The sequence below is a fragment of the Pseudophryne corroboree genome, chromosome 10 (assembly GCF_028390025.1).
Source record: "Pseudophryne corroboree isolate aPseCor3 chromosome 10, aPseCor3.hap2, whole genome shotgun sequence".
Classification (NCBI taxonomy): domain Eukaryota; kingdom Metazoa; phylum Chordata; class Amphibia; order Anura; family Myobatrachidae; genus Pseudophryne; species Pseudophryne corroboree.
Window position 1 is genome coordinate 101,737,833 of NC_086453.1, and position 13,284 is coordinate 101,751,116.

Below are 13,284 nucleotides of genomic sequence, written 5' to 3' on the forward strand. Positions count from 1 at the left end.
GGTTAATGGTCCCGTTCCCCGCTGACAGGACACTGAGCTCCTGAGGGAACTATTCGCAAACCCCACCACGGCAAGCGTACATTCCCGCAGCACGCCGCCACCCCTAACAGAGCCAGAAGAAAGAAGACTGGTGAGTACTAAGCCGGCGTCCTGGCTAGCGGGGCGCCAGCCATTATGGCAGCATGAGGGTACGGAGACGCACGGCTTCTACACAGAGTGGAATGCGTCTCCGGACGCGGTACACAACTGCGTCCCCGTACACAGTACCCACACTGGCACAACAGCCTTAAAACGGTTTTCTCCATTTTAAGCACCAGATTCCTCAGCCAGCATTAAAAAAAAAAGCGGGAAGACCGCGTGCCATTGAAGAGACGAGGCTTCGCTATGAGAGGATCCAGCAGCTCACCAGCGCCATTTTCCCTCTGCAGTGAACAGGGACGTGCAGCTTCTCCAGTGTGACTCCAGATTACCTCAGCGGTACCAGGTGTTCATAGCAGGGGGGCAGCGAATATTAGTGTACCAAGTCCCCTATCAGGGTACTTAGTCTGCGAGTAAGCTTGGCATTAGCGGTAAGGCCGCGGTGGGGGCTGGCTCCAAACAACTCTGTTTTCCTGAAGGGCTCTTTGTGGGTTAATTGTGCTTAACCTTTCCTGTGTGTGTGTGTGTTGTCACATTTACATTATGTCAGGCAAAGAGTGTCTCTTGTACCACAGAGTGTTCCTCTTCACCAGGGGCCTCACTACTGGGTACTCGGGGTTCACAGACTAGCGGGGCTGAACCGGAATGGGTTAATTCTCTTAACTCTTTCTACAAAATTGTCCCACAATGAGAAAGAGACGCAATACTTAAAACAAACTGTGGATGAGTTTATGAACAGAGACTCATTCCACAAAACAGCGTCTCACTCCCCTCCCATTTGTCCACAAAAGCGATCTCTGACCCATATCCTGCAGTCTAACTCGTGACGCTGACAGGTCAAACGTGGAGGGGGGGAGGTGGACTCAGAGGGGGGGATGCAGCTCTGTCACATGGAATAGAGGCTCTTATAGAGGCTGTCAGAGATGTTCTGCACATTCCTGTTAAGGTGTCAGAGGAGAGTGAGGAATCTTATTTTAATGTAAAAAAGAAGTCCTCAGTCACTTTTCCTGTGTCAAAGGAATTGAATATCCTGATAAGAAGTTTCAGATCCCTAAAAGGTTGCTCTCATAATTTCCTTTTCCTCTGGGGGATAGGAAAAAATGGGAAAATCCACCGATAGTGGATGCATCAGTCTCTAGGCTGTCACGTAAAATAGTTTTGCCTGTTCCTGGTGCAGCCTCCCTGAAAGACACGGCTGAGCGTCAAATTGAGACTACACTCAAATCATTGTACACAGCTGCTGGGGTGGCACAAAGACCCACTACTGCATGTACGTGGATCACAAAAGCCATTGCTAAATGGTCAGGTAACCTAATTGAGGGTAAGTATTTACACAGAAGCCGTTAAGTCTGAGGGACTATGCACAGGCCCAAATTATAATTTTATGATTTTTCTATATATGAACCAACCGAATAATCCTAAAATGTTAATACCAAAGATTAGCTAATTTGGTTGGAGGTGCGCCATTAAGCAGATTGCAGTGACTGGTCAGGGGGTTTAGAAAAGATCGCTAGTGGGTTTATATCTAAAGAAGGCTTAATATGTGGCACACTCCTTTTTGTTTATGTTTCATGAATAAATTAAAACATAACTTTGATTATTTTTATTTAAGATAGATTTTTCAGTAGGCATGACATAAGGCAATTGATTGCCAGTCTGGAAAGACACAAAATTAATGAAAGATATAAAATTTATATACCAGCACTACCTATATATGGGTAGAGCAATAATTGATATAAGCAAGTGAAGTATAAAAGTAATTTAAACACAGGTTTTGTTTATCAAATTTTTGAGATCCTCTCACAACGAGATTGTGATCTCGGAAAAAAGCCTGTTTTTAAAGCTGCTCCCTGCAGAGCGTTATTACTGCATACAACCTAAAGGTTGGCCAATATATCGGCCGTTCTCTTGAACGGCCGATATATTGCTGGTCCGTCGGCAAGTGTGTACAGCCGATACGTCTGTGTACTCCGTCGTTCACAGACGTATCGCGTCTGCCCCGCAGCACAGCCAACGGCCAATATATCTACCGATATATTGGCGCGTCGCTGTGTGTGTACAGGCGGTCAGCCGACCGCCCGTACACATGCTGCGGCAGCCGGCGGTGATTGACAGCTGAACTGGGCGGGCGTGTGTACACACCCGCCCGGTTCATGACGTCAGTCCCAGACAACACACTGCCCGATCCGTCCATAGATATATCTGCTGATCAGTTGATCGGCAGATATATCTACTAGTGTTTACCCACCTTAAGTAGCCTTTTTTAGTAACAACTATGTTATGCAATGACAGTGTCTGCACGCAGTGGCTTGTGGCTACGCCAGTGAACTGCTGACGTGGACTCCAGGAAAGGCGTGGAAGGCCTACCATCCACAGGAGAGGCCTTGTTTGGAGATGAATTAGACAAATGGATCTCCACAGCTACTGCGGGTAAGTCTACGTATCTTCCTTCCACAGCCCCCTCAACCAAGAAGACTTATTTAGCTTCTACGTTTCAGTCCTTTCGGACGGCCAAGTTCAAGGGTAAATCCAGAGGTGCTTCTACGTCCTCCAGCGGCGCAAGAGGTAAACCACGCATACCAGCAACAGCAAGTGCTCAGGAACAGAGATCAGGCTCTGTTTCCTCAAATTCTTCAGCATGACTGTGGACCGCAATGCATGGAAGGCTGTCCGGTGGGAGCTTAACTACAATTCTTCAGTCAGATCTGGTCAAATTCGTACCAGGATCCCTGGGTCATAGATCTTATTTCCCAGAGCTACAGACTGGACTTCCAAAGGCTCCCACCTCACAGATTCTTCAAATCAGGCTTGCCAGTTTCATAAGAGGCAAGTATAACTTTACAGCATGCCATCCAAAAACAGGTTCAGACTCAGGTCATTGTTCCAGTTCCACCTCATCTACAAAACAAGGGATATTATTCCAACTTGTTTGTAGTACCGAAGCTGGACGGTTCGGTAAGACCACTTCTGAACCTCGAGTATTTGAACCCGTACTTACGAGTGTTCAAATTCAAGGTGGAGTCTCTGAGAGTGGTGATCTCAGGTCTGGAGGAGGGGGAATTCCTAGTGTCTCTGGATATCAACGATGTGTACCTTCATATTACTATCTGTCCTCCTCATCAGGCTTATCTCTGGTTTGCACTGCAGGACTGTCAGTACCAGTTCCAGGCCCTGCCATTTGGTTTCTCTACGGCACCGAGGGTGTTCACCAAGGGGATGGCAGAGATTATGTTTCTACTCCGCAAACAGGGAGTGAACATAATTCGTACCCGGACGATCTCCAGATAAAGGCGCCATCCAGGGAAAGGTTGCTGGACAGCATTGCTCTCTCAACCAAACTCCTCCAGGATCACGGGTGGATTCTGAACCTTCAGAAATCTCACCTAGAGCCAACACGGAGGCTCCCATTCCTGGGAATGATACTGGACACGGAGTCTCAAAGGGTGTTTGGGAAAGGCATTGGTAATCCAGTCGATGGTTCGGGATGTCCTGAAGCCAACCTGGGTGTCTGTGCATTCGCATTCTGGGGAAAATGGTGGCCTCTTATGAGGCACTTCAATACGGATGGTTTCACGCAAGACCCTTCCAGTTTGATCTGTTGGACAAATGGTACGGATCACATCTTCTCATGCACCAGAGGATCTGTCTGTAGCAGGAGGCCAGAATCTTCCTTCTGTGGTGGCTACAGTCTTCTCGCCTCGTCGCAGGACGGAGGTTCGGAATTCAGAACAGGAGTCTGTTAGTCACAGAAGCAAGCCACAGTGGTTGGGGAGCAGTCACTCAGGGGGTACAATTTCAGCGAAGATGGTCAAGTCAGGAAGTCATCCTTCCACTCAACATTCTGGAGGTGGCGATAGGCGCCCTAACAACTCCATGGGTTTATCAGATGGTGTACATGTTTCCTCCACTTCCTCTGATCCCAAGAATTCTAAAATGAATAAAAAACGGAAAAGGTTCAAGCAATACTCATTGCTCCGGACTGGCCAAGAAGGGCCTGATACGCGGACCTTCTGGAGATGCTCCTCAAAGATCCGTGGCCTCTACCTCTTCGCGAGAATCTTCTGCAACAAGGCATGTTCGTCTATCAGGACTTACTGCGGCTACGTTTGACAGTTAGGAAGTTGAACGGCTGATTCTAGCCAGGAGAGGGATCTCTAACAAGGTTATCCCGACTATGATCCAAGCCAGGAAGGGGGTAACGTCTAAGCATTACCATCGTATTTTGGAAGGAATACGTCTCTTGGTGTGAGAGCACAAATTATTCTGCGGTGGAATTTCATCTGGGACGTTTCCTGCTTTCTCTGCAGGCAGGCGTGGATGTGGGCCTGTGTCTGGGCTCCATAAAAGTCCAGATGTCGGCCTTGTCTATTTTCTTTCAGAAACAATTGGCTTCTCTCCCTGAGGTTCAGACTTTCTTGAAAGGTGTTCTGCACATCCGACCTCCCTTTGTGCCTCCCTCGGCACCTTGGGATCTCAATTTGGTGCTGCAGTTCCTCCAATCGGACTGGTATGAGCCTTTACAGGAGGTGGACGTAAAATATCTTGCCTGGATGAACGTCACACTGTTGGCCTTGGCTTCAGCAAGACGTGTGTCGGAGCTGAGGGCCTTGTCTCTCAAAAGTCCCTATTTAATTTTCCATAAGGACAGAGCTGAATTCGTCAGCAATTTCTTTCTAAAGTGGTGTCCGCATTTCACATCAACCAACCTATTGTGGTTCCGGTTGTCACTGACACCTCTGCTACTTCAAAGTCTTTGGATGTTGTGAGGGCTTTGAAGGTGTATGTGAACAGAATAGCTCGTCACAGAAAGACGGACTCACTATTTGTTCTTTGTGATCCCAATAAGATTGGGTGTCCTGCTTCAGAGCAGACAATTGCTGGATCAGACTTACTATCCAGCATGCTTAGTCCACGGTAAGTTTGCCGTGTCCGAAATCTCTACAGGCCCACTCTACTAGGTCGGTGGGTTCTTCCTTGACGGCTTCCCGCGGTGACTCTGCTTTGCAGCTTTGCCGAGCAGCTACTTGGTCAGGTTCGAACACGTTTGCTAAGTTCTACAAGTTCGATACTTTGGCCTCTGAGGACCTTCAGTTTGGTCAATCAGTTCTGCAGGAACCTCTGCACTCTCCCACCCGGTTTGGGAACTTTGGTACATCCCCATGGTACTAAATGGACCCCAGTATCCTCTAGGACATAAGAGGAAATAGGATTTTAATTACCTACCGGTAAATCCTTTTCTCGTAGTCCGTAGAGGATACTGGGGGCCCGCCCAGTGCTTCGTTTTTCCTGCACTGTTACTTGGTTAAGTAATGTTGGTTCAGCCGTTGATGTTCCTGTTTCAAGTTTGGTTAGCTTGGCTTTCCTCTTGTGTGTGCTGGTTCGGAATCTCACCACTATACTTATCTATCCTTCTCTCGAAGTATGTCCGTCTCCTCGGGCACAGTTTCTAGACTGAGTCTGGTAGGAGGGGCATAGAGGGAGGAGCCATCCCACACTATCCAATTCTTAAAGTGCCTATGGCTCCTAGTGGACCCGTCTATACCCCATGGTACTAAATGGATCCCAGTATCCTCTACGGACTACGAGAAAAGGATTTACCGGTAGGTACTTTAAAATCCTATATTACTGGTTTTGCTTTCCTGCTTGGAATGTTACTGAGTTAAGTAATCTATTGATACATTTTAAGCAAGGTGGGGGTGGGATGCATTGGTATTCTGTTGGAGCAAACCTGTTCTAGCTAAGGGGAGGGGGTAGCAAGGCACATCTCTGGAACTTGTGATAAGGATTGACGTCCTAATGATTACAGACAAGCATTACCTATAGGCTCTATTACTAAGAAGAATAGGCAAGTGCAACCTGCAGAAGAATACAAATAATAAACTGGACTTTGTATCCAAGAAGGAACTGCGTATAGCTGAATATACTAGGATGAGATCACATGTAGCTATAGAGCTGGCGGGTGTGGTATGGTATGGAAGGTAGATAGTAACTAGGTCGACCACTATTGGTCAACAGTAACTAGGTCGACATGGTCTAGGTCGACAGGTCAAAAGGCCGACATGAGTTTTTAATGTTTTTTTTGGTGTCGTTTTCTTCGTAGAGTGACCGGGAACCCCAATTAGTGCACCGTGTCCCCTCGCATGGGCAAGGTGCCTTGCTTCGCTCGGCACAGATTACCATTCCAATCGTAGTCCACGTGGATCGTTGAGTATGAAAAGGTTCAAAAAAAAAAAGAAAAAAAAATTAGGAAAAACTCATGTCAACATTTTGACGTGTCGACCTAAAGACCCTGTTGACCTAGTTACTGTCTACCTAGAGACCGGATCTCAGAGCTGGCTAATGTACAGAAAGGTACACCACCTGTGGTATCCGGTCTATAGATCTACACTAAAAAGGTCTACAGTCAATAGACTAATGGTCGATATACATTAAGTTGACATGGTCAAAAGGTCGACACAAGTTTTTAATATATTTTTTCATACTTTATCATCCACGTGGACTACGATTGGTGAATAGTTACACGCGCTGAACACAGCGGTAGCGGAGCGAGGCACCTTGCCCGAAGCATGGCGTGTGAAGCTGTACAGTAATGGGGCCTGTTTGTGGCAGAAAATTGACAGAACACTCAGTTGACCTTTTGACCCTGTCGACCTCTTCTACGGTCTACCTATTCCATGTCGACCTTTTGATCCTGTTGACGGAATGCATGTCGACCATTAGTGGTTGACCAATTCGCTGTAGACGTTTTAGTGTAGATCTAATAATCCACATCCACCACCTACAGCCAACTCCCAGGATGAGCTTTTTACAGAAGAACAGTATTTATAGTACGTATGCTGAAGGTTAAAGGTCTGAAGGGTAAGGTGAAGGTTAACGATCTACTGGGTAAGGAATTAGTTGGAGAAAAGGACATGTTTCAGTTTCTATAGGCTGAGAACACTAATTTGGAGTCTATGCCCAAAGTTGATCAGCCATCCTAGCTTGTTAACAAAATCTGCTCTGCCATTAATGGCAGAGGTCCACTTTACCTTTCGCTGCTGAGGCCTTTCTCACCCCTGTACTGAGTCTCTTAGCAGTATTTGGGTGCTGGTTGCATTTTAACATTTATATCCGTAATTTGTAAATACAAATAATACCTTGGGGGGGGGGGGGGGGGGGTTGTCGGCTACAATTTGTCATAAAAACCGCATTAGTTCGCGTATTTCTGCTTACATGGCAATGACCATCATGCCAAAATGATCTCGCTTCAGCATTAGTTCCAAACCTACAAAAAGCTGATAAATAATAATCTTTTTACTGGGGTTCTGCTCAGTACTATATGGCTGATAATGTAACTTTACTTTTACCATCTGGAAAGGTTTACAGGCATTTTGAAGTATACTTGTGTATAACTAGACTGTACCAATGTGGAAGCAGAATTATACAGTTTGTCGATCTTGTATTGTATGACCCATACCTGCTCTATGTAGCTGCTCTTCTTGGTCTGGTTATTACTCTCCCAGCTCCAGCCGAAAACCAGACCTGTGATAGCTAGAGATGAGCGGATTCGGTTTTACTCGGTTTTACTCGGTTCTCAAAACCGAATCTTATTGGCTATCCAAAACACGTGACATCCGTGAGCCAATAAGATTCGGTTTTGAGAACCGAGTAAAACCGAGTAAAACCGAATCCGCTCATCTCTAGTGATAGCCTGCAGAAGGTTCAGGTAGTAGCAATCGGAAGCTTCCACTTGGTCTTCTACGCTTCCCTTTTGCAACCAGTTTAAAGCAGCAAATATAAATGTTTGCTTACTTAGGTAGCAGTGTAGTTTTAAAAACATCTGTCCAAAAAAAGTATATATTATGTATATATTTACAGGCTACTGACTTAAGAGGATTCTCTGTAATTCCTTTTAGAACTTTTTTTATTTTTTTAATTAACAGGAGGCGTTGTCCAGCTACAATTCAGCTGCGACTGGGCCCAGAAATGGACAAACTCATAATCACAAAGGCCGACCTCAATCACAGCCACGATTCAGAGATTGACCTTCCTTCTCGTTTTACAAGAAACCCAGAACCCTTTGTGGATGTCCCAGCTAAGGTGTCTCCTGATGTGTCTGACAAATTCATTGATAGAACAGATTTGACAAAGCTCCTGCGTTTACACTTCCCATTTGGCAGGGAGTCACAGTTTCTGGATGAATTGGAATCTCTTTTTAATACTGATCCTGGTGTAAAATTGAAACTCCTTTACATAGACGATAAGTTTACAGTGAAAAATATATTTTTGATGACGTCTGCCATGCAGACCTTACTTCACCATTTTCCAGAACACATATTTGTTGCTTTCCATCAAGGCCTTAATCAAGAATTTGATCTGTACTCTGTGCTTTGCCAGGATGAGACTTTTAGTTGGAAAGTGTGCGCCCAGTGCTTTGCAAGAAAACTGTCCACAGAGACCCTAAGGTTCCTTATGCTTTCTGTTTTGCAAGTGCAACCTGATTTGGATAAGCAAATAAAGCATTTGACCCTGAGCCCAGACACCAAGAATCCTTTGGATATACAGGTGCTGCTTCCCAATGCCACGATTAAGCTGTGCTTACCCCTTGTGTTGGATGTTATGCATTGTAAAATTTCATTCTTGAGTCAGATGGAACAGTCCCAAATCAAAGAGTTACTGGTCCGTCTTGCTCAGGCGTCATCTATGGACCTATATACGCAGTACCTTAATGAATTAAAGGCTGCTTGTCCAGCTGAAATTTTCCAATACTATTTTGGCACCTTGCATCCATATTGGAATTTATGGTCTGGGAAGGATAGTAGAACAAACGATGTGGAGAACTCTATTTATAATTATGTCAAACTGAAGCATCAAGAATTAAGAGCACACCTGGGGTCATTGTCCTCTTTGAGCCAATGTCTGCATGCCGTACTGGTGGAAGAGCAAGGCCATGGTCAAGAGCCATCGGAATCCAGTAATACTTGCGTGACAGACCAAAGTGCTTCTAGCTATGACTTAGACACTTCACTTGAGAAGATTGACGAGAGCCAAGACAGTGCTGGGGAAGAGATTGTCGCTACTGGTGAATTGAATAAGGTAATTTTTGCACTTTCTGTACTTTCTATGATTGTGCTTATAAGCCTGTTTGCAGAGTTCACCATTGAGTAGTTACATTCTGCTTTTTCCCACCAAAAATCCCTCCTCCTAGAGCTCTTTTGTCAGACTGGAATGTTTTGGGTATAACCAAAGGAGCAGGAATATGTCACGTCATTATGGATATGGCCAGAAAAGGCTTAAAATGTAACAGAGCAAGCAGATGGGTTGCAGGCCTCATTTCCCTACATTTTGTGAAGTGGGTGGTCTTCTAGTAGTTGGGCAGACTTTGAATCAATTGATAATTTACTTTTTCCACTACATTAGGGGAGCCAGCAGAACTTTTAAGGAGCCAGAGAGGTTGTGCAACCACTGAAGTCAATAATACAAAGGACACCCAAAAGTTAATTGCCAGCAGTCCTTTTTTAGGTACACTGCCTACTAGCTATATCCTCTCCATATCTTTTACCTTATACGGTCATCTGTCTCTTTCTTGTAGCTTAATACAAAGTAAAGTAAGAAGCAGCTTGGGGTCATTTGTATCAAGGCAAATATGGAAGAAAGGGAAGCTTTTTTTAATTTTTTTTATTTTATTTTTCTCTGACGTGCTAGTGGAAGCTGGGTACTCCGTAAGGACCATGGGGAATAGACGGGCTCCGCAGGAGACTGGGCACTCTTTAAAGAAAGATTAGGTACTACATCTGGTGTGCACTGGCTCCTCCCTCTATGCCCCTCCCCCAGACCTCAGTTAGAATCTGTGCCCGGCCAGAGCTGGATGCACTTAGTGGGCTCTCCTGAGTTCACTAAAAAGAAAGTATTTGTTAGGTTTTTTATTTTCAGTGAGATCTGCTGGCAACAGACTCACTGCTACGTGGGACTTAGGGGAGAGAAGCAAACCTACCTGCTTGCAGCTAGCTTGTGCTTCTTAGGCTACTGGACACCATTAGCTCCAGAGGGATCGAACACAGGGCCCGACCTCGATCGTCCGTTCCCGGAGCCGCGCCGCCGTCCCCCTTGCAGAGCCAGAAGACGGAAGATTCCGGAGAAAATCGGCGGCTGAAGACTCCGGTCTTCAATAAGGTAGCGCACAGCACTGCAGCTGTGCGCCATTGCTCCCACAGCACACCACACGCTCCGGTCACTGGTGGGTGCAGGGGGCTGGGGGGGGGGGGGCGCCCTGGGCTGCAATTAGTATACCTTAAGTGGCAAAATGCACATAATACAGTTCTAAACTGTATATGTGCCTAATCCCCCGCCATAATTTTTATTAAAAAAGCGGGAGAAGCCCGCCGCTGAAGGGGTGGGGCTATCTTCCTCAGCACAGCCAGCGCCATTTTCTCTTCACAGCTCCGCTGGAAGGACACTCCCCAGGCTCTCCCCTGCAGTATACACTACGGAAAGGGTAAAAAAGAGAGGGGGGGGGCACATAAATTTAGGCGCAAATTGTGATATAAGCAGCTATTGGGGGAAAATTCACTTTGTGTATAGTGTAAATCCCTCTGTTATATAGCGCTCTGGTGTGTGCTGGCATACTCTCTCTCTGTCTCCCCAAAGGACTTTGTGGGGTCCTGTCCTCAGTCAGAGCATTCCCTGTGTGTGTGTGCGGTGTGTCGGTACGGCTGTGTCGACATGTTTGATGAGGACGCTTACGTGGAGGCGGAGCAGGTGCCGATAAGTGTGATGTCGCCCCCTGCGGGGCCGACACCAGAGTGGATGGATATGTGGAAGGTATTAACCGACAGTGTCAACTCCTTGCATAAAAGGTTTGATGACTCAGCTTTAGGACAGCCGGCATCTCAGCCCGCGCCTGCCCAGGCATCTCGGAGGCCATCAGTGGCTCAAAAACGCCCGCTACCTCAGATGGCAGACACAGATGTCGACACGGAGTCTGACTCCAGTGTCGACGAGGATGAGACAAATGTACAATCCACAAGGGCCATCCGATGCATGATTACGGCAATGAAAAATGTGTTGCACATTTCTGACATTAACCCGGTTACCACAAAAAAGGGTATTATGTTTGGGGAGAAAAAGCAGCCAGTGACTTTTCCCCTATCTGATGAGTTAAATGAATTGTTTGAAGAAGCGTGGGGTTCCCCAGATAAGAAACTAGTGATTTCTAAGCGGTTACTAATGGCGTACCCTTTCCCGCCAACGGATAGGTTTCGCTGGGAGACATCCCCTAGGGTGGACAAGGCGCTCACACGCTTATCAAAAAAGGTGGCACGGCCGTCTCAGGATACGGCCGCCTTAAAGGAGCCTGCAGATAGAAAGCAGGAAGCTATCCTGAAGTCTGTGTATACACACTCAGGTACTATACTGAGACCTGCTATTGCTTCAGCATGGATGTGTAGTGCTGCAGCAGCATGGTCTGATTCCCTGTCAGATAACATTGATTCCCTTGACAGGGACACTATTTTGCTAACCATAGAGCATATTAAAGACGTAGTCTTATATATGAGGGATGCACAGAGGGACATTTGTCGGCTGGCATCTAGAATTAATGCAATGTCCATTTCTGCCAGGAGAGTATTATGGACTCGGCAGTGGACAGGTGATGCTGATTCTAAAAGGCACATGGAGGTTTTGCCTTATAAGGGTGAGGAATTGTTTGGGGATGGTCTCTCGGACCTCGTATCCAGAGCAACAGCTGGGAAGTCGACTTTTTCACCTCCGGTTCCCTCACAGTCTAAGAAAGCACCATATTATCAAGTACAGTCCTTTCGGCCTCAGAAAGGCAAGCGGGTCAGAGGTGCGTCCTTTCTGCCCAGAGGCAGGGGTAGAGGGAAAAAGCTGCCCCAGACAGCCAGTTCCCAGGAACAAAAATCCTCCCCTGCTTCCACTAAGTCCACCGCATAACGCTGGGGCTCCACAGGTGGAGCCAGGAGCGGTGGGGGCCCGTCTCCGGAACTTCAGCGACCAGTGGGTTCGCTCACAGGTGGATCTCTGGGTTCTACAAGTGGTATCTCAGGGATACAAGCTGGAGTTCGAGACGTCTCCCCCTCGCCGTTACCTCAAATCAGCCTTGCCAGCTACTCCCAAGGACAGGGAGGTAGTACTGGCGGCAATTCACAAGCTGTACCTCCAGCAGGTGATAATCAAAGTTCCCCTCCTTCAACAGGGACGGGGTTACTATTCCACAATGTTTGTGGTACCGAAACCAGACGGTTCGGTGAGACCCATTCTAAATTTGAAATCCTTGAACACTTTTATATAAGGAAGTTCAAGTTCAAAATGGAATCGCTCAGGGCGGTTATTGCAAGCCTGGAAGAGGGGGATTATATGGTATCACTGGACATCAAGGATGCTTACCTACATGTCCCCATTTACCCACCTCACCAGGAGTACCTCCGATTTGTGGTACAGGACTGCCATTACCAATTCCAGACGTTGCCGTTTGGTCTGTCCACGGCACTGAGGGTATTTACCAAGGTAATGGCCGAAATGATGATACTCCTTCGAAAGAAGGGAGTTATAATTATCCCGTACTTGGTCGATCTCCTTATAAAGGCGAGGTCCATGGAGCAGTTGTTGGTCGGAGTAGCACTATCTCAGGAAGTGCTACAACAGCACGGCTGGATTCTAAATATCCCAAAGTCGCAGCTGGTTCCTACGACGCGTCTGCTGTTCTTGGGTATGATTCTGGACACAGAACAGAAGAAGGTGTTTCTCCCGGAGGAGAAGGCCAAGGAGTTGTCATCTCTGGTCAGAGACCTCCTAAAACCAAAACAGGTGTCGGTGCATCACTGCACGCGAGTCCTGGGAAAGATGGTAGCTTCTTACGAAGCAATTCCCTTCGGCAGGTTCCATGCAAGGATCTTTCAGTGGGATCTGTTAGACAAGTGGTCCGGATCGCATCTTCAGATGCATCGGCTGATCACCCTGTCCCCGAGGGCCAGGGTGTCTCTGCTGTGGTGGCTGCAGAGTGCTCATCTTCTCGAGGGCAGCAGATTCGGCATACAGGACTGGGTCCTGGTGACCACGGATGCAAGCCTCAGAGGTTGGGGGACAGTCACTCAGGGAAGAAACTTCCAAGGACAATGGTCGAGTCAGGAGACTTCCCTACACATAAAT

At 46.9% G+C, this 13,284-nt stretch overlaps 1 protein-coding gene across 4 annotated transcripts in view; it reads left to right on the forward strand.

Moving 5' to 3' along the window:
* Window positions 1-13,284, forward strand: part of LOC134966143 (uncharacterized) — a 72,924-nt gene that overhangs the window by 31,732 nt on the left and 27,908 nt on the right. For all 4 annotated transcript variants that reach the window (XM_063942668.1, XM_063942667.1, XM_063942670.1 and 1 more), the window contains one exon: window positions 8,061-9,213. In XM_063942668.1, coding sequence (XP_063798738.1) covers window positions 8,061-9,213 — 1,153 coding nt within the window. The remainder of the gene's footprint in view (window positions 1-8,060; window positions 9,214-13,284) is intronic.